The sequence below is a fragment of the Triturus cristatus genome, chromosome 4_1 (assembly GCF_964204655.1).
Source record: "Triturus cristatus chromosome 4_1, aTriCri1.1, whole genome shotgun sequence".
NCBI lineage: Eukaryota > Metazoa > Chordata > Amphibia > Caudata > Salamandridae > Triturus > Triturus cristatus.
This window is the reverse complement of record NC_140585.1, coordinates 1,150,124,741-1,150,146,707: the sequence shown is the minus strand read 5'-3', so window position 1 is coordinate 1,150,146,707 and position 21,967 is coordinate 1,150,124,741. Positions and strand designations below refer to the sequence as shown.

The 21,967-nt window shown below is 45.1% G+C and overlaps 1 protein-coding gene across 4 annotated transcripts in view; it reads left to right on the top strand.

Moving 5' to 3' along the window:
- PRKACA (protein kinase cAMP-activated catalytic subunit alpha) overlaps nucleotides 1-21,967 on the top strand; it is a 902,215-nt gene that overhangs the window by 843,713 nt on the left and 36,535 nt on the right. For all 4 annotated transcript variants that reach the window (XM_085654293.1, XM_085654294.1, XM_085654292.1 and 1 more), the window contains 2 exons: nucleotides 1,800-1,922; nucleotides 2,306-2,470. In XM_085654293.1, coding sequence (XP_085510419.1) covers nucleotides 1,800-1,922; nucleotides 2,306-2,470 — 288 coding nt within the window. The remainder of the gene's footprint in view (nucleotides 1-1,799; nucleotides 1,923-2,305; nucleotides 2,471-21,967) is intronic.

Here is a 21,967-nt window from a genome sequence, read left to right as displayed (position 1 = left end):
ACCTACCTTTTTTCCGAACCCTTCGACTCCTCCAGAAAGATCTCTCCACTCTCTAGATCTCAAGAGGGTTCTGAAGTTTTATTTGGACAGAACAGAGACTGAGAAAATCAGAGCGTTTGTTTATTAACTATGGTCCTGTTAATACAGGTTCTGGAGCTTCCAAAAGATCCATTTCGAGATGGATAGTTTCTTGTATTCTACTGTCATACCAATTGGCCAACAAATCCCTTCCGGGGAGGCCTACAGCCCATTCCACTAGAGGGAAAGTTTCTACCACGGCTCTCCTGAGGAATGCCCCCATGGCAGAGATTTGTAAAGCAGCTACATGGCGATCAGTTCATACGTTTACTCGCCACTACTGTTTAGATGCTGACATGGCGGCAGATGCTCAAGTTGGGCAGGTCTCGCTGAGAAACTTGTTTGCTAATACCGTTTAACATGTGTACGTCAATTTGTTTGCTGTTTTTTGCTCGTCCGCAAGGAAGTGGTTATGGGCTTGCTACTCTATTCAGTGCTTATGACTATTGATGAGTATCCCCTGGAAGAGAAGGATAAGTTACTTACCTGTAATCCTAGTTCTCTTCCAGGGGTATACTCATCAAAGTCATAAGCAACCCTCCCGCTTCCCCGGACGAGCATTAACAGTTTATTCAGTATTCTTGCATCTTTGATGCAGGTTCCTACTGGTTTCCTATACCGTACAAAAGAACTGACCTATGGTGAATGATGGGAGCAGAGGGCTCCTGGAGGCCTTAAAGGCAAAGTGCTCAGGGTCTCTGAGGCCTTAAAGGCGAGGTGCCAGTTTCCTTTTCTGTACAAGGATGTTATTTATTTATGCAGCCTTCTTTAGGCTAATTGCCTGCCATTACCTGTTTTCCTTTATGAAAATAAAAGGTTTTTGCGGAATGCTATTACTGTACATGTCCTTCTCTTATAATATATGTATTTGTTATTTTCATACTAGAGAAATACATGCAACTCTGGCTTCTTAGCCTATTGGATATGTTTAGGGCTGCATATTTTATATGTTATACATGTATATGTGTGTGTGTGTTTATTTTGTACTATGTACCCCTTTTCTATTACATACACATATATATGTATTTTTTGTATATGCTCCGGGTTCCCGCATGTGGGCGGAGATAATTCAGTGCTTATGACTTTGACGAGTATACCCCTGGAAGAGAACTAGGATTACAGGTAAGTAACTTATCCATCCCCACCTACCCAGGTACATTGGAATCTCCTTCCTTCCTCCACCACCACCCCACCGGGTAAATCGTAATTTCCAACCCACCTGTACCCAGGCATTGGAATCCCCAAGTCTGCAATACGTTGAAATCTTTACCCACTCTACGATGATTACATCGGATTCAACAATCACCTATCCACCCATTTGCCCACAGTACATTCTAATTAATCAACCCATCTAGCCATCTGCAGTGCCTCAAAATAGCGTTCAAGCCAATAAAATCCCCAACCTCCTGCCCACCCACATACTACAAACACCACATCCTCAACGAGCTGGCACCATTACAGAATAGTTAAGATCCACGCACAGTACTTCTGAATCCCAATTTACCTAATACATTGAAATCATAATCATCAGCCTTCCTTAGAATACAGGAATATTCATCCTCATCTCTTCTGCTTTCTCAGAATCTGCCTTCCTCCCTGGTTCTCAGATTCTCTTTGAAGATGCTGGTATATGTGAATCTTCACCACCTCTCTCCCTGATGTCTTCATGTACCCTACTAGTGTGATCTTTATCCCTAATTTAAAGCTGTTTACTATTGCAGGGTTATAACAAAGCAGTGGACTGGTGGGCCCTAGGAGTGCTGGTATACGAGATGGCTGCTGGCTACCCCCCTTTCTTTGCTGATCAACCTATTCAGATCTATGAGAAGATTGTGTCTGGAAAGGTGAGGCTATATATAATGCTAGTTCTGCGGGTGGGCTTCACTGTGACAAATTATAGAAGAATCTTTCCTGTAGTCTGGAGGCAGAAAGTGACTAAGTCAGCGTTATATAAGTCTCTTTCTGTCCCTCTTTTTTCCTTCTCCATTGCCCTCTATCTCCCTCTTACTCTGTTTCTCTGTTACACTTACACACTTTTCATAAAAAACACTAGTCAGACTGTTAAAGCCTAACAAAAAGCATAATGTTTTAGTACTCCTTTCCCAAGAATCTCCCTCCTAAGGTGTGCTTTATGGTTAGTAGGAGTATCTTTTCATGCTATGCCGCATTCTCGAGGATTGCTTATGTGCCTGTTTGGTGATCAAGGTTTCATTTACTTTGCCCTCAGGTTCGGTTCCCATCCCACTTCAGTTCTGACCTGAAGGATCTTCTGCGCAATCTGCTGCAAGTGGACCTAACCAAACGCTTTGGTAACCTCAAGAATGGGGTCACTGACATCAAAAACCACAAGTGGTTTGCCACTACTGACTGGATCGCCATCTATCAGAGGAAGGTATGCTGCAACAGGCGTTGGAAGTCTAGAAAGGTTTATTTGCAGCAGGAATGTGCCTCACCAAGTCAGCAAAGAAGCCTTCTTTCTGACAGAGGATCCATTTATCCATGTTATGTATTTCGTTGGTTAATTAATGTGTACACCTGAGCTACATTGGCAAACATTGGTTGGCAAACATGGTTTCTTTCATAGATTCCGATGCTTGGATTATTTCGTCATTTCTTTGAAAAAACACCTGCTTGAAATGTTATTTTGGCAGCATTGGAATCCGTGTTGTATATTTATTGTTTATTTTGCTTTTTAGCCAGTGAGAGGCTCAGGCTTCGAGATTTGCTCTGCCTGCAGTCCAACATAGCTCAAGATTTCTTACCACACATCAGTCAAAAGGAAATCCTCTCTGACCTGTCTTTTTAAAACCCCTGTTCTGCAGAAACGTCTTTGGATGGGTTCTTCCTCTACAGTCTATTGCACTGTTGCAGTTTAGACAAGGACCTTTTTAATAACAACTTCCTCTCTCCTTTATTTATATATTTATTTTTTATATTACCACTTATGTTTGCCGAGATATGAGGCAGATATGGTGCTCTTCCTGGTCAGTCAAGCTTATAAAATGTTGTTCTTTGTTCGCATATGCAGAGCAGAAAACAAAACTATAAGAAGGAAGCACTTCGATGTTGAACATTCTGACACCAAAACATGGAAGTCTTGGAGCTGTTCCAAGCCTCTCTATGGAAATTCTGTCTACCACTACCCTATACCACTTTGCTATTAACAGCAAAACAAATGGAACTCTGATCAAAATACAGAAAGAAGCTTTGCCGCCTACTTTGTTTAGGCTGTCTAAGCCCATATCGTCAAGGACTGGATTGCCAACTCTTTTTAATAGTTCTACCATCTATGATGTCTCAGTCATTGATGAATCCAGTCATGAAGATCTTACATGTTGTCAGGTTTAGGATCATTGATAGTTTTAAAATAACATTGATCATTTATAAAATGGTCATGGGCCTGCTAACAGTGTTTGATTAGTTGCACATCCACCCCATTTGAAGCAACTGAAACCTGAGCCAATGAGGTAGATGTGCTGAGCTCTCTACTCCTTCCCCCTCCCCCCGCCAGGTGCTACCATAGCTTAGGTTTCTACCACATATTGCATGAGGAATATCAGAAAAGTGCGCTTCTCTTTCTTGCTATTTTTGCTCAGTTTTAAAGTATTTCGACCTTTTCTTTAAATTCCTTGGTATTCTGCCAACCGTAGCTTCAGCATGATTATACAGTGAGCTGTTTCTGTGGTTTACTTTTTTTTTCAACCCTGAGGAGGGGTTCAAACTGTCACAAAGGCACAGAAGGAAAAGAAAGCTCTCTTTAAGACCGGATGTTTTGGCAGCAGTGAAATATCTGTAATCAAGACCCGCACTTCAAATGCCTATTTTGCTTGTACCCCAAACGTAAAGCCTGCCTCATGCTGTAGCATTTGCCAGGCTTATCCTACATTGACCCTCAAGATCAAGAAAGGAGACTGGCCTTGTACCTCCCGTAGAGAAAAATAATAATCTCTAACTGGAATGCCCCCTCTTCTGTGAATGAATCTGTGCACAGGGCTCTTCGAGGCACGCCGGGGAAAAAAAAGTCCCAGTATCTCAGAAGGAAAAAAAAATCAAAGATTCCTTTGACAAGGCATGGAAAAATGCTTCAGAGTACCCCTCGCCCAAGCTAGCAGAAATGTCCAGCTCCTTAGAAGCTTTAGCAATGATCTTTAACCAGTCTCAATGAGAGGTCCTCATTGATAAGATGGAAACACCATTGATGACCACTGCTCCCTCACTGATAACATTCTCATTGACAAGCGCCTCGCTGGAAAAGACACTAGATTCACTATTGACGGCTGCCATTAGTTAACAATGAAGAAGACACCTTTGACAACAAGGGGCCCTTTGATGATGACCAAAGGTTAGGTAGTTGCAGTCCCACATGGCTCGCAACGATTGGCTTTTGTATCCCTCGTATGGGCTGACTAGACAGCAGGTGTAGCCCCCAACTGGGACTTCAGCTCTTTTGGTAGCTGTTGCCCTGTATTGGCCTTCAGCACATCTGCAGATGCAGCCTGAGAGGGCATCTAGTAATCACTCTATTGCAGCCCAGACCAGGTCTTCAGTATTGTTGCAATTCCAGGGTTGCCTTTCCTGCCAGGAACTGAAGGGGGAATCTTGGGCCAGTGGGAAATAGGGGGTGTTGGCAGAAGGAACAGGGCAAGTGCATAGAAGCAGAACTTTACATGGGTGCACTGGTTGACCTTTTCTCCAGTGATCCAGTTAAAAAGGTATGGTAACATTGTTGCTCCTAATAAAGTGTGCTGCCACCTCTGCTGTATGTACTATACCTATGACAGGGACAGTAGTTCTGTGTCACAAGTGAGTGCACACCTGGTGCACACTACTAGTCACAGGACAAGTCAGGGACTTCTCTTAGTGGAGGACATACCTAGACCTCTTCGAACACACTTAGATTATTGTGGTGCCAGGACCAAACTTTAAAAGTCCGGATACCAGTTACATATAGTTGGGCACTTAGGGCAGGGAATGGACTGCTGTGCCTGACACTTGGTTGCTTGATAGTTTTACCTTTTATACTCTGGCCAAAATCTGTTTTAGATGGTTATGGTGGTATTCCCATAAATTTGTTAAACATCGCAATATCAGTTAAGTAGGCCTTTCAGAACTCTTCTGGTACTGAGACAACATTGTTGACCCGGTGCTGGAAAGTAGTAGGAGCATTCTTCTGCCCAAAGGGCATTACCGTAAACTGGTATAATCCCTTTAGCATAGAGAATGCAGTCTTCTTGATGTTGGGTGATAAAGCATTTTGCCTACCCACTGTTTCAGTGAAAGGTGCTCTACGGAAGTGGCACTGACGTCGCAACCGGACGCTGTAACAGGGACACCCCGCACACCTACACTAAGGCGCGCACGCCAGCAGAGTGCTCGGTTACTCATATGCAGACGTGGTGGATTGCTATAGTAGCCCCACACTTCCGGCCTGGCATGAGCGCACGTATACGTAACGCGACACCTGCACTATAAGACTCCTCTCTTATTCTACTCCCCATGTAGTATTCATCATAGCAGGACTCTGGTGGTCCACACTGTGCACATGAGACACAATCAGCGGCAACATATTTATGACAATCATAGGACAGGCATACTAGTTATATGGTAATATGTTTTAATTTTATGTTTGACATGTTATGTTGCAGCTTTGTACAGTAACCTTGGATGGCAACCTTTGTAGTGAAATATTGTCGCTTAATGTTTGACTGCAACGTCGAGCACGCCGATTTGCCCCCCCCTCCACCTAGTGGGCACAAAAATACAAAGGGAAATGTACTACAATAGGTACTTTAGTATGTCGGATTTCCAGCTGTATGTTGTTTTGTGCATAAAATGAATAGATTATTGAAGAAAAAAAAGTGACAGGTGCTCAGATATCTTTTAACACCCAACTGGTTCACAAGCTCATCAGCTCTTGTGATCAAGTATGGATCTACCTTAATGACTTTGTTAAGGGCCCAGTAATTCAAACAAAAGAACGAGTCTGTAGAGCCTTGCTTAGACACTAACACCGCTGAGCTACTCTAAGGAAAGCTCAGTCATTCCCAAGTCCAACTTATTGGCCACCTCTAGCTTGATGCATTCTTGGACAAAGTCAGGCATCAGATAAGATACCTGGTGGCATGATTCATCGCAACCAAGATGTGCTTGTTTCTTTAAGTTGGGGTCAAGGTGGTCATATGGACCAGCAATTTCAATTCTCACCTCAAACAAAATACTCACAGCTCATGATGGCACCAGTGCCTTATTCTTAACTCTTGGCTTAACTCTTAATTTGCAAGTGGGAACGGTTCTACAACAGCTCTTTTTCTCTATGCATTCCCAGCCAATACAACAATGGGTCCACCCAAGTGTCCTTCTAAAGACAGTTCGTGGGCAAGTGACAGCAGGAAATTCCTGAGCATCGATGGAAACACTAACTTCTTGCTGGCTCCTGGCACAGGATTCACAGGCTCACTACAAAGCAGTCTGTCACGCCAGCGACATAGTGTCATCTTACCATCCCCTTGTTGACCTGTTCCTGAACTTTATTCTGAAGGGTCTCAAGCGAATTGCACACAACTTGTGTCTGCAGAATTCCTCTTTGGTAGGTCCTCCATCAGCTAACAAATCCAGCGGCCCTGGTAGTGGCCAAGATGATTCTCCTCTCCCTCAGGGGCAGTGGATGTGATTGTCTATGCCTCCTCGGTCTGCCCTGATCAGCTTATTACCTTTCTATGGTCTAGCCAAACAGAGCTTGTCCAAGTCTTTTTGTGTCTCTGTAGTGCATCCTGTGCTCTGGTGAACATAGCAGACATGTTCCAAGACACGTAGTCATCGCGAACTACTATCAAACCATTGCCCAACACGCATCCTGCACCTTGCTTCTCTTATCCCTACATTGACCATAACTCACTTGCCATTGGTATTTTACTTTAGTTTTTCAAGCTTATGTCAGGCAATGTGTTCCCCCCCCCCCCCCCCCCAGCTACCAAACGTGCCACTGCTATGTCTCTCAGGGCAGGCACCTTTCTCCAATTAATACTAGCTTCCAACACAAAACCCACGGTATTTGGATCGACATGCTTAAGAGCACATTGTACCCCTGCTCTAATGTCCATTGCTACCAGATTGACTGCAACAGGGCATTTTCAGATCCCTTCAACCATGCTCACCACTCTTACTATCATGGCTGTAGCAAGTTCATGGGCTTTAACCCAAGAGTCTCTAGTAGGACTCCTGCTTATGATACTTAGACACTTCAGGTTTAAGAAGAACCTTACCATCCTTCCTTTTCCTGGGTTTCTGATTTGGAACCGAATTACCTTTCTGCTTGTGTCCTCCCTTGGCATGCTTGGTATTGGGAATTGCTCTGGTTCTTACTCCTCTGTGCCTGTGTCCCTCTGGCTTAGAGCCATGCTGCTCTAGCCATTGGTTAACCTTGTTAACCAACCACTTGTAAGATAATACTGAAAGTTTCTCTGGATCCTTCTCTGTCAAGTCAGAAAGGTATTGCCTAAGTGAGTGGGATAGAGCACTCCTCCTTCACAGTGTCACAGTGTTACGGTCATAAAAATCCTGGGTATTCTTCCCTCTCACCCACTCAGCTTGACCCAGCCAAGGAAATAACTTGTTGTTTTGGTGTTGCTGGTACCCTTGCAGTTGGAGGGAAGTTGAGGGGGTGTTGGGTGCTGGGAATGGTGGTCGGTCTTGAGTAACTGTCTTGGCGAACTTCTTTGTGATAAGGTACTGAGAGAACCTGATACCACAGCAATCCCTCACTGGTACCTTACCCTGAATCCATCACAGTTTCCCCCCCTACTGCCCAGTTTCTCTAGCAGATTCTTAATAAAGCTTGCAAGGACCTTGCTGTCTTTGTTCCTCAGATACCGTTTACCCACTATCCATAGACCGAGCTCTCAACTGCTCTAAGCTTAGGGTGTAAAGGTCATTTCTGATGGATACTTCTGCCTGTGAATTCCTCACATTATGAATACCCCCTGCGCCAGCATTCCGCGGGAAGTTCTTTCCTAGCTCTCCCACGTCGACGAGGACGTCACAATATTACGGCTCCGCTCGCGACACCGTATGACTTCATCGGAGCCATAAGAGGACCTCTTCGGCGTGCTGAGGTCAGTTCCTCTCTTTTTTCCGCGCCATCGACGCTTAACGGTTTTTCTTAGGGCTTTCCATTTTCTTCTAGGAAAGCTTTGTATCTCTTGTTTGTTTCCTGATGGCTACTTCCAGGAAGACCGGATTTAAACCCTGCAGAGACTGTGGCGGGCATATGTCAATCACGGACCATCATGAAGATTGCCTCTGGTGTTTATCTTCGCATCATGACGTCAAGGAGTGTCGAAGCTGCAGGAAGATGAATCCTAAGGCCATTAAGGAGCGTGAGGCTAAATTGTTCATGGCCAAAGCCAAAAAGGAGAAGAGAGGTCGTAAGAGGGTGAAGTCTTCGTCGTCCCATACATCGAAGTCGAGGAAGCATAAGAAGTCCAAGAGGAGGAATGGCTCTCGACACCGTTCTTCGAAGGTCAGTGCCTTGAGGTCGCCGACTCTGACTGAACGGCCTCGAAGGAAGGACTTTGTTTCACCATCTCCTTCTCCTCAGGTGACGCCGGTTCCATCTCCGGCATCGCCGGCTTCGAAAGGCTCTTCACAACATGGACTCACCGACTCCGGCGATGTCTCGGTGCCTAGGGAGTCGACTCCAGGCCGAGTGTCTTCTCTGGTGTGTGCAGCCTGCAGCTCGACCTCAGGAAGGTACGGATCTATATCCTGCTTTTCTCCAGTATTTAGGGTGTCTTTCATAGATTCACATGCCTGACTCATTCCCCGGAGTCGGAGTCTCACGGTACATAAAAAAGCAATAATTATGCATATAATAACCAAAAAACCTTGGTAACATAAAACCAGGAAGTAAAATAGCCTAAGCTACAAAGAAACAACTTCCACGCTTATGACTATCATAGTCATTATGTAAAGTCCAAACTGCAGCCAATCAGGCGACAGCACCCACCAGAATGTTCTCCTCAGAGACTCAGGCTCTCAGATTTTCTACCGCACGTCGTGTGAAGGGAGTCTCCCTGAGCTCTGCTCAGTACTTCACAGTTTTTTCTGGAGTTTGCTTCTCTTCAAAATGTCATCTTCTAAGAGATCTCTCTTTAGGCCTTGTGAATCTTGTGGGAAGCTCCGGCTATTTTCAGAAGACCCCCACAAGAAGTGCATTTACTGCCTTTATCCGGATCATGAGGTGAGAGATTGTAAGATCTACAGGACCTTCCCTCAGAAGAGCCTCAGAGATAGAGAAGGGCGCCTACTTCTGTGGCTACAGAAGATCAAGGACAAGGATAGCCCCTTATCTGAGGTGGGAAGTGTGGCCTCTGGTTCATCTATGTCCTCTAGAAAGAGGATGGCTGAGGAAGATTTATCATCTCCTGGGGCTAAGGTGTCGAGAAAAGTTCAGCCTGCTAAGGGCTCTGGCTTGCCTTCTACTTCCTCTTCAAAAAAGGCTTCTCCACCTTCAAAGTCTAAGCCTGTTACGCCCCTGAGAAAGACTGGAAAGTCTCTGGCATCAAAAAAACTTCATGAGAAAGAATTACCTCAGCAAAAAGCTACGGCGTCGTCTACGTCTCCTTCGTCGACGATTATCATCGTAGACGCTACTTCTACGTCGACGGTTAACTTCTCGTCGCCGAGACCCAAGATGATCATGGCATCACTTCTTCTCTGTCTACGCTGGTCTCTGTTGCTGTTCGACCCATCTCGTCGACGAAGGAGAGTTCATTTCTCAGCGCTCCGTCGACGGCAAAGGTTAAGATCTCGGCGGCGGCTGCCGCGTCGACGGCCACCTCGTCGACAAACGTCCTCGTCGACGGCCACCTCGTCGACTAAGACTGACTCATCGTCGAAGATTGCCTCGTCAACGAAGATTGCCTCATCGTCGGTGACCTCGTCGACGAAGATTGCCTCGTCGACGAAGATTGCCTCGTCGACGAAAACAGCTGCCTCGTCGACAATCACTTTCCTGACGCCAGCTCTATCGACGACGATCTCGTCAACGGCACACTTGTCGACGCCTCTTTTGTCTTCTTGCACAGACTTGCAAGTTTGGTCTGCAACATAGGCTACTGCCTCCTCCGCCCTGCCTACAACGGCGGCTTCTTTGCTACAACGTCGTGGCTCCTCATTGGAAGCTCTTTCCCCATTGAAGTTGCCTGAGCAATTACTGGATTCTGAGGAGGATGAAGAAGAATCCGGAGAGGATGACAGATTCCGCACTGCTAGGAGTCCGTCGGAATTGTTTATAAAGTATCAAGACGACGACCAGGAGGAAGAACCTTTTCCTGAGCTTGAAGCTCCAGCTCCTGTCACGGTTCCCACAGCGCAAATGCCTTTGGCCTTGCTTAATAATTTACAATATATGTTGCAAGGCTAATATCGTCGTTTTCCTCCTTCTGACTCTGCGGAGTCTATTCCATCAACGCCCATGCCAAGGGTTCATGTATCTTCTTTAGGATCTCCTAGACCACCTTCTCCAATACCTTCTCGTCATTCCCATGATGCTAATACCACGGACGATGACAGGGAAGAGGGAGAAGTGGATGATCAGTCTGTTCTTTCGAAAGTGGGACGAATACCAAATTCAAACTCCATCACCGTCAGCTCCAGCTCCCGTTGACTCTCCTCCTGTAGACATCGGAGGTTTTCATCTCCTTACGGAGAGGGCGACAAAAGGGTTTTTCATACCTATGGAGACAAAGAAAGATGATTGCTTTCTTTATGATTTTAAAGATCAACCACGAAGGCAGATAAGGACAATTCCCATCATAGACTTCATCTGGAAGGAAGGGTTGAAGATCATGGCAGCACCGAATTCTCTTCCTGCAGTCTTGCCTCGGCTAGACAAAAAATACAAGGCACCAAGTAATTCACCTGCATGCCTCATCGGTCAGCCAAAAGCTGACTGTCATCGCCCAAGCAGCGCAGACACGGGCCAGGAACCCCTCTTCGCCTATAACAGCTCCGCCAGACAGGGATGGCAGACGGCTGGATTCGATTGGAAAGAAGGTTTCCACTATGGCTGCGACGACTGTCCGTGATGCAAATTTCCTAGCCATATTAGGGAGATATGATAGGCAGATGTGGTCACACATCTCCCCCTACATTAACATGCTGCCAGAACCTTCCGAGGCCTTGAAGATTTTACAGGAAGGAGAGTGTACCTCTGCGGAAATCATTGACGCAGCCGTGGATGTTGCTTCCACAGGATTCAGGCAATTAGCGGGTGCAGCAGTACTGAGGAGACAAGGTTGGCTGAAATCTACATCTTTTCGCAAAGAGGTCCAAACCAAAATTATTGACATGCCGTTTAATGGGGAGTCACTATTCGGCCAACATGTCGATGAGGCCCTTCAGGCTATTAAAGACACGGAGACGGCGAGATCTCTTGGTAGCCTTCAATTTTGGAAGTCGTCCTTTCGAGGTGCTAAAGGACGTGGATCCTTCTCCAATAGGGGAGGTTACAATCAGCAAAGATCATATCAAACCACTCAAGGTAATCAAAGATTTCAACCCTACAGGCAGCAGTCATACGGGCAGCGAGGTAACTCCTACTCGCAATCAAGAAGGAAGCCCTCCTATCGTGGACGGGATTCAAATAAAAAACAATGAGATCCGCAACTTGCCACCATTTCTGCTGTATCCCCAGTCAAAAGTTGGAGGAAGAATATCCCACTTCTACTCGAACTGGTCCGCAATTACAACAGACAAGTGGGTTCTGGATATAGTGGCCAGAGGCCATGCTCTGGAGTTCATAAAGATTCCCCCAAACTCTCCTCCCAAAGGACCACCTTCTGCTCATCTCAAGGAGCTTTTTTCCCAAATCTGATGATTCGAAAAGGAGCAATCGAAAAGGTCCCACCTTTACAAAGAGGAACAGGGTTTTATTCGAGATTTTTCCTGATTCTAAAAAAGTCGGGAGAATGGCGCCCCGTTCTCGACCTTCACGCCCTCAACAAATACCTGAAAAGGTTATCTTTCCGAATGTTAACACTTCAAGAAATCCTTCAATTGCTTTCAGCGGGGGATCACATGGCCACCCTCTACCTCCCAGACGCCTATTTTCATGTACCAATCCTACCCAGACACAGAAAATGTTTACGGTTCAGAGTGGCTGGCAGAGACTTTCAATTCAGAGTCCTTCCGTTTGGTCTACGGTCAGCACCCTGTGTATTTACAAAGGTCCTAGCACCGGTGACCGCACACCTTCGTCTGCAAGGAATTCAAATTTTCCCATATTTGGACGACTGCCTTATCAAGGCGAATTCTTTTAAAACCACAAACCACATGTTCAGAAGTGTCTGTTACTGTTCCAATCTCTGGGTCTCTCCATAAATTTCGAAAAATCTCATCTGACTCCATCACAGAGAAAGACCTTTCTGGGAGCCACACTGGACACTCAGCTGACTCGGGCCTTCGTCTCAAAAGAAAAAGAACTCAAGATCTGCAAACTAGCTCGCTTATTGCTAACAAAAGAGTGCGTTTCAGTCCGCTTGTACAAGGCTTTCCTAGGAATGATTTCTTCCTGCATCCCTCTGATACCCAACTGCCGTTACAGAATGAGACCATTGCAAGAAGAACTCAACCTTCAATGGTTGCAGATTTTGGGGTCTTTCGACGACATCGTTGGAATCAAATAAAGAACGTAAGGGAAGGATGTGCATTCCTGGTCGAACTGCCGGATTTCACTATAACCACAGATGCTTCCTTCAAGGGATGACGGTCAACGGCAAATGGAGCTTCCAACAAAAAAAGTGGCATATCAACCTTCTGGAGTTGCGAGCCATTTTCTTGGCCCTGAAGTAATTTCGAACCATCATTCGGGGAGCCTCAGTACTAATTCGAACAGACAATACTACAAGTATGCATTACTTGAACAAGCAGGGAGGGACGAAGTCAGACCTACTATCTCAACAAGCTCAAGAGATTTGGGACTGGGCGATTCGTCACAAGATCAGCCTTTCAGCTATTCATGTTCCAGGAGTCGCCAATGTTCTCGCGGATTCCCTCAGTAGGTCAACAATATCCAATCACGTGTGGGATCTGCATCAACCAACCTTAAACTTAGTCTTTCGAGAGTGGGGGCACCCCGATCTAGACCTGTTTGCGACCAGCCAGAACCGCAAATGCCCATCCTTTGCAAGTTGTGTTCCCCACAACGACTCATGCGGGAGTGCGTTTTCAATGAACTAGTCGCAGATATATGCCTACGCCTTTCCTCCGATTCCGTTGGTTCCACGAATTCTCCGCAAGTTCAAGAAACAACCTTGCCGCATGATACTCATTGCTCCCAGATGGCCTCGCCAATACTGGTTCACCGAACTTCTCCTCCTCTCGGAGTGCGATCCCATTCAGTTTCGACCAATACTGAAATATCTGTCCATCCAGAACGGATAAATCTGTCACCCGGACCCAGCATCTTTGAGATCAGCGGCATGGCTCCTCAACACCTTGAATTCGCACACCTAAATATTCCTGCGGACTGTCAGGAAGTTTTAGCTAATGCTCGAGCGCCTGCTACTATTAAAACATACAAGTTAAAATGGAAGAGATTTTGCATGTGGTGTCAATCTGTCAATATACACCCGATTCTTGCAAAACCAGAACAAATGTTACAGTTCTTTCTTCATTTGGCGAGATCGGGCCTCTCCCATTCTACTTTGAAAGTGTTCTTGGTAGCGATTTCAAGGTTTCGGCAGGATGGATCTAATTCTCTTTATTCAAATAGTCATTCAGCAATTCTTCTAGGGATTGTTTCGGATGTTTCCTCCTATTCGGCGTCCACCTCCATCCTGGCATCTTATTGTGGCGCTTACACAACTTATGCGGCACCCCTTTGAACCTATTCATAAAGCGGACTTAAAGTTCCTTTCTTGGAAAGTTTCTTTGCTATTGGCTCTGACATCGACGACGAGAGTCAGTGACCTTCAAGCGTTCACTATTAATCCACCTTTGCTTCAATTTACCTCTAAATCAGTAGTGCTATGCACCAATCCCAGCTTTATGCCAAAAGTTCCTGCGGACTTCCACCTTAATGAACCAATAATTTTAAAGACATTCTTCTCAAATCTGCTGACAGCTGCGGAAGAGCCTTGCATTCCCTTGACATCCGAAGATGTCTCAAGTTCTATTTACAACGGACTGTAACAATCCGTAAATCAGACCAACTGTTTGTAGCCTATGGTAGATTACATCAAGGACATTCTGTTTCCAAACCAACTATAGCTCGTTTGTATTTCTGCTGCAATTTGTCTATGCCATGAACAGGCAGGAAGACCTTTGCAGGCAACCCCAAGAGTGCATTCTACGAGAGCAATTTCTTAATCTACCGCTCTCTTTGCCGGTGTGCTTCTTCATCAAATCTGCAGAGCAGCAACTTGGTCCAACAGACACACTTTTACCAAGCACTACTGTTTGGAGGCCTCAAGCGATGCAGATGCATCAGTGGGACAAGCTGTTCTCCGTAATCTTTTCAAATAAGGTGAGCCTCTGTTCTCCCTCCTCCACTATGCTCTTTTTTATAAGACGCTTATTCCATACTGTTTCTATATCTTGAAATTGTTCTGCATATGTTGAAACAAACGTCTTTCTCTATAGTTATACCGTTTGCTAATGTATATGGTCTATGATACAAAAACAGCATATATATATATATATATATATATATATATATATATATATATATATATATATATATATATATATATATATATATATAATCTACTGGCGGTCGCCAGTAGATAGTTATAGTTAGGACCGTGTTTCCATAGGAAATCTGAAAATTCTATTTTGAATAACTTTGGCGCCGGTTGACGAATCCTCGGGAAATTTTCAAAACTAATGGGGCGCTCCGCTCAGCTCCTACCCTGAAAGTCTCGGAGTGATTCGTCAAGGGGGGGGGGCCGAGAAAAAAGGGGGGTCCCAAAACGCGTTTTCCCCATGCATTTTTCCATAGGACCTTTGGTCGAAGGTACAGCCCGAACGGCTGAACAGAATTACTTGAAATTTGGCAGAGAGGTAGTCCTCAGGTCAGGGAAGTGCCTTTTGCAGGTCTGGTGTCAATCTGTTCAGTATTTCCTGAGAAAATAGCATTTAAAAGCATATAAATATCTATACGCGCTCACCGTGCGCGAGCGAAATTCTGATTGGTTGATAGATGTCAGTAAACATTTGAATCGGTCGAAATCAGGAAGTGACGCCCGCCATTTTGTCTGTCGCACTGAAAAGGAAAGGTGGAAAAAAGGTGGAAAACGTGAAAAGGGGGCAGGGAAGAGAGCTCCTGACCCCCTAGCAGTTGTCAGGGGGTCACAGAAGCAACCCCAAGGGTGTAAAAAACATTTTATTATTTTCGAAAAAAATTGCAGGGTGCGCGCACGGTGAAAAACCTTAATAAATACATAACTTAGCATTTAAAAAACCGTACAAATTCACTTAAAAAACCATAGGTTTCACACATGTTATAGTTAGGAATTAGCATTTAAAAAAACCTTGCAAATTCACTTAAAAAACCATAGGTTTCACACAGGTTATAGTTAGGTGGACATTTCACTCGTAAAAAAACCAATGAAATTCCCCCGTTATAGTTAGTTCAGATAACTATAACTCGCGCGACCGCCACTCTATCACAAGGATGATGTCATCAGTGATGCCATTGACCATGTCATGAGTGATGTAATGTGTGACGTCATGAGCAGTGGATTGCGGGCGTGCGAGTTATAGTTATCTGAACTAACTATAACGTGGGAATTTCATTGGTTTTTTACGAGTGAAATGCCCACCTAGCTATAACCTGTGTGAAACCTATGGTTTTTTAAGTGAATATATATATATATATATATATATATTTTTTTTTATTTATTTTATTATTTTTTTACTATGGTACAAAGGGGCGTCTTATGAGCATTATGTTCTGTACTGCTATCTACTCTGATTCAGGCATGTGAATCTATGAAAGACACCCTAAATACTGGAGAAGAACAATAGTTACTTACCTGTAATCTGTGGTTCTCCAGTATTGGTGTCTTTCATAGATTCACATGCTACCCGCCCACCTCCCCTCAGAGGCTGGTTAGGCTGTTATACTTTGGTTCACTCCTGTGCGAGAAAATCTGAGAGCCTGAGCCTCTGAGGAGAACATTCTGGTGGGTGCTGTCGCCTGATTGGCTGAAGTTTGGACTGTACATAATGACTATGATAGTCATAAGTGTGGAAGTTTTTTCTTTGTAGCTTAGGCTACTTTACTTCCTGGTCTTATGTTACCAAGGTTTTTTGGTTATTGTATGCATAATTATTGCTTTTTTATGGACCGTGGGACTCCCACTCTGACGACGGGGAATGATTCAGGCATGTGAATCTATGAAAGACACCAATACTGGAGAACCACAGATTACAGGTAAGTAACTATTGTTCTTCGTGCTCCTGGTTCAGACTCTTCACATTTCCTTAATGCGATGTTTGCCAGGGCCTCTGCCCCATCCGGCACGCCTTCGGCCCCGTGGGTCCTTTGGCCTTTAACTTGGGTGTTCCTCAATTTTATCCTCAGGCACCCTTTATGCCTTTCTTGCCGTCGACTCTGGCTTGCCATTTCCCGGCATCGAGGTCTTCCACTTCGGCTCCACGGACTCCTTCGGCTGTTGATTCGTCTCCGCCTCGAGTTCCATCGGCTTCAAGGCCGATGCTCCTCCTTCGATGCCAATGATGGCTTCACCGACGTCACATGTGGCGCCGCCGATGCCGATTCCTAAGCAGCCTTCTAGGAGAGAGGCTCAGAGGATCCTTGAAGAGGAGGAGTATGTACAGAATCAGGAGGAAGGGGAGATTGTTGATTCCATGGACGAGTTTGAGGGCCTCCGTGAGGCTAGGGGATTGGATACTTCTCCTGAAAATAATCTCCCATCTGCTAATGCTGGTGTTGTGCAAGACATTGCTCCTTATCATGTGGTCATAAGGAAGGCGGCTGATTTGCTTGGTTTACAGCTTCCCTTGGCTGAGATGAAATCTAACATTCTTACAGAAGTTTTTAATACTTCATCTACTACTGAACCGTTGCTTCCCTTTACGGATGCTTTGACGGAGCCAACATTGGAGGTGTGGCAGAAGCCTTTGTCTGCTCCTGCTGTTTCTCGCTCCATCGCTAGAAGGTACAGGCCTGCTCCTGGTGATCCGGCTTTTTTATCCTCTCATCCTACGCCGGAAAGTCTTGTTGTCCAGGCTTCTTGTTCGAAGCAATCTTCTGGTTCTTTCCCTACCATTCTCGGTGATAGGGATTCTAAAAAGATGGAGCAGGTGGCAAAGAAGGTGTTCTCTTCTTCAAGTATGCATCATCATCATCATAGTCTTTATTCGAATTAAGATAATTCATACAAGACACAAACACAAAAAACAAATACAAATAAAACAAATCACTAAATAATTAAAAATCTAAAATCTTTTCAATAAATAGCTAAAAGTCTTAGATAAAAGGGATATTAAACGTTGAAGTAGACAAGATGATATGCATTAAACGTCAATAATCAAATGGTGCTAAAAAAGTTAATACACGAATAATGATCATATTTGAGGCCCTACCTATGTTCCTTTTCACTAGACCGGAGGGCTTTTAATCTGAGGGACCATGCCCACCCCATGTATTTGGCTAAAACTACTGAGTGGAATGGTAAGGTGCTTGTGAGTAGAATTCTGATGGCTATGGCGGATCTCCTTGTGCCCAAAAGTTTACATAAAGGAGAGAGCCAATGACGTCTTGGGATGACATATACCGGGCAGACAAACAAGAAGTGAGCAATTGTTTCTTCTTTGGCGCCACAAGCAGGACAGGTGCATATAGTTATACCAAACCACCCGCAAGTTAGAGCCCTTAGTGGAAGGGAGCCTGCTCTGAATTGGAAATAAAGTTTCCTGTCAGTTGGCGAAGTGATCAAATCCCAGTAAGGTTCTAGGAAAGGTGAGACCTTTGCCTCTAGAAAGCGGCTGGTCATTGTAGGGGCAGAAAAGGAACCCCATACCCTGTGATTTACCTGTTCCCAATATAATGTTTTCAGTAGCTTTTTGGCTGGAAACACGGCACCAACTGGATCGTTCCATAGATCTTCCAACCCCAGGGCTTTTAAAGATTCACGAAGGTTCCTTAACCATCAAATCTTGTGAAACTTATCAACCTGGATTATGTCCAAGATACCCAATGCGTAGGGTTGTAGCTCCGGTGTAGTCCATAGTCTCCTCCAGTATAGAACCGGACGGAGGCTAGCCAAATCATTAATGCCCTTTCTACCTAGGTCATAACGCAATGGGACCATTGGCGTACTTTGTGGCAAGCCGATAATGTAACGAAAAAAATTATTTTCTACGGCTATTAGGGGTGTTAATGAGTCAAAACCCCAAAGCTCTGCCCCATACAGGACAGAGTTTAGGGCCTTTGCCTCATATACTTGTAGCACTGGTTTGACAGGTTTAGTGAGCGATTTTTTATGCTCTTTAACCAGCGCCCCCGTGATCTGGGTGAATTTCAACGTGGACAATTCCAGATGTCTATTCCACCGATTATTATGGGAGACATGAATGCCCAGGTAAGGAAAGTTTGTTACCTCCTCCAGAATTTGGCCGTTCATTAAAAGCTTGCCAACTCTGTAGCTTGGGTGTGAATTGAAAGTCATAAGCTTAGTCTTTGACACATTGACCTCCAAGCCATGATCTTTGCAGAAATTTTCGAAAATTGACAGAGCCCTTTGCATGCCGCACGGTGTTTTAGACACTATAAGGGTGTCGTCGGCAAACATTAGTATCGGTATAGGGACTCCTGCCAATTTAGGGGCGTCAGTATTTGCTTGGAGCATGTAATCAACTACTCCGTTGATATACAAGGAGAAGAGTGTGGGAGCCATGGCACATCCCTGGCGCACACCTCTCTCGACAGGAAACTCTGGGGTTGTTTCCCCCGGACCACCCCATTGTATTTTTGCAAAATTAGGCTCGTGGAGTCTCCTAATTAGAGTCAAGAGCTCCGGGGGTAGACCAAGCTTTTCTAGGACCCTCCAGAGATGCTCTCGAGGGACAAGGTCGAAGGCTGCTCTTAAATCCACGAAGGTGACATAAAGACTGCCTTTGCCTAGTTCAACTACCTTCCAAAGTAATTGTTTAAAGCGAAACACCTGGTCCACAGTGCTGGTAAATTTGCGGAAGCCCGCTTGGAGATTGGAAAGGATCTTATTAGCTTCTATCCAATTGAGTACCTCATTCAGTACCATCCTCCCAATGACTTTTTGGATTGTGTCAATTAGGCTGATGGGCCTGTAGTTCCCTGGGAGGGTTTTATCACCCTTTTTGTATATTGGGATTATAATAGCACCCCCCCAAGATTTAGGTACTGGGGCACCTACAGCCACGGCGTTCGCAATTAGGGCGATGTACTTGCTCCAGGAAGCTTTGTTACTAAGGAAAAGGTCAGATGGGACACCATCCAAGCCAGGGGCCCGCACTGTAGCTACACAAGACAAGGCAACTAAAACATCGTTAGAGCCAAAGGGCCCCAACGAGTAGAAAACGTATGGAATTGAGCCCGAATTACTACAGTGGGGATCTCGTGCATATTGGGGTTTGAAGTACCTCAGCCAATCTTCTTGGGTAACATGGTTTGCGGGGTTATCGGGGGAGCCCCCTCTGCCCCACTTCAGCACGTTCCAGAATAATCTCGTATCACGGGCATAGCAAGCATCCTTCAATTCAAGCCAAAACGAAGCATCCCATTTTCGTTTAGCTTGAGTAATGCTTTTCCTATAAGCGTGTCTAGCAGATTGAATGAGAGGTAAACTCCCGCTGGAAAGGGCTTGGGCTAGGGTGCCTCTTGCACTTTTACATTGTTTATCATACCACCTAGGTCGCTTAGACGGTGGCATAGTGCCCTTTCTTAATTGTTTAAAAAAGAAAACACGTAGGTCCTCAAAAAATGACTCATGTATTCCAATTACTTGTACATTTTGGTCCTGGATTTTCAAAATTGCTTCAAGATTCGCATTAGTTGCAGAAAGAGTGGTGTCAATATGGGCCATTACTGAGGCATTGGTCTTTACCATAGACCATTTTAGCCTCCGCATGTCGTTTGATGGGACACACGCCAAGGGATCCAAAGTTGTTTCCTTGGTCAGCGAGCAGGGTGTACCCCACCAACAATGGGAGACACAAATGGGGTTGTGGTCGCTCTCTAGTCTTTTCTCCACCACCATATCTATAGGCTGGCGCCACAGCCTCAAACAACAAAGGACGTAATCAATCCTACTGGCCGAGCGGCCATTATCAAAGGTAGGTGCTCTCATCATGTCTCCCTTTGTTCTGCCGTTCAGTGCCCGTAGACCGTTTCCAAGGCAAAATGCGTTTACCTGCACTGCTGCCGTAGACCACCTTTTGATGGGGGGTAACAAAAGAACTGGGATACCCCATTGTCCGTCCTCGTCGGGGTCAGAGCCCCATTCCAAATCAGAATCTAAAAGGGGTTCAAAGGTAACATTAAAATCCCCAGCTACGATCAGGTCCCTCTGGCACGAATTAGATTCAATGAGTGAGGTTAAAATATCCAACTCCCTTGACTTTTTCCCTTTAGTGCCCCGAAGATAAATGTTATAAATATCCAGAGAGCGCTTATGGTCAGAAGTTAATCTCACTAATTGAATATCCGGGGACCCAGTGTCGATCGCAACAGCATGTGAAAATAGATCCTGGCGAGCCCAAATAATTAGGCCGCCAGAAGGACGGCCTTTCGGGCCTTTCGTCGCTGGAACATGAAAGCTCAGGTAACCTGGCAAATACCGAGCCTCGAGGGACCATGTTTCCTGCAATAGGCAGAGATCATAGTTGTTGACAAAGCTAACCCATTCGGGGGAGTCAAATTTAGTGTTAATACCAGCCAGGTTCCATGACAAAGTACCAGAATAGTTACCAGGCCGTGTAGTGTGGAGCACAATAGATTGACTAGGTGAGTTTTCCCTCTCGCACAGGCCGGATGGAGGTGGTGTTAGAACTCTGGGTGTTGTTTGAGATCCGGTCCGGACCAAAGGAATGACCACTGGATCTGTTGGTGTACTAACGGTTACCCTCGATGTCACGGGATGTGAGGGGGATGTCAAACTATGCGATTGTCACTGGCGAAAACCTCCAGTGTAAAAATAAGCTAAATTGTGGGCCTCTATGCTAGATCTAGAGTCAAAAGATGTATGCTCAGTGATAAACCTAGGGAGGCGTGGGTCTTTAAAATTAACGATGATGCAGTCACCCTGCGTGTTTTTTGGTTGGGAGCCTATCCAATGGACCCTTCTAACAAAAAGAATCCGACCATTCAGTTCATTCGGAATTGGTCTATGGATGTTAAGCCAATGACTTACTTTATTTTTTAGTTGTTCAAAGGATTCATTTTTGTTTTTAGGAAGTTCGGGGACACCCGTTAATACCACAACGTATGGAAAAGATTCTTGTGGTAGATGTATTTGGGTCAGGGATGGCCTGGTTACATTACATGGGGAAGGGATATCAACAGTCGCGTTCAATCTTTCTGGGTTCGTGGTATTAGTGCCTGAGGGTACATTGCTTAACCGACCCTCCCGCCTCAGGGACTGACTATTTTGTTGCGCTCCCTCCCGCCGTGGTTGTTGTTGAGTATTTAGGGGTGACATAGAAGTATTCGTAGGTAAACCTATACCTGAGGTAGTGAGGACAGGGGCAGAGGATAAGCCAGATAAGGGTGGGATGACAAGAGTTGAATTCGCTCCATGAGTGCAATTAGTTTTAGGTATATCCCTAGTACACAGCTTAACAACATTCTTCAGCGAACAGAAATTATCCAAAATGCATTGTTCTA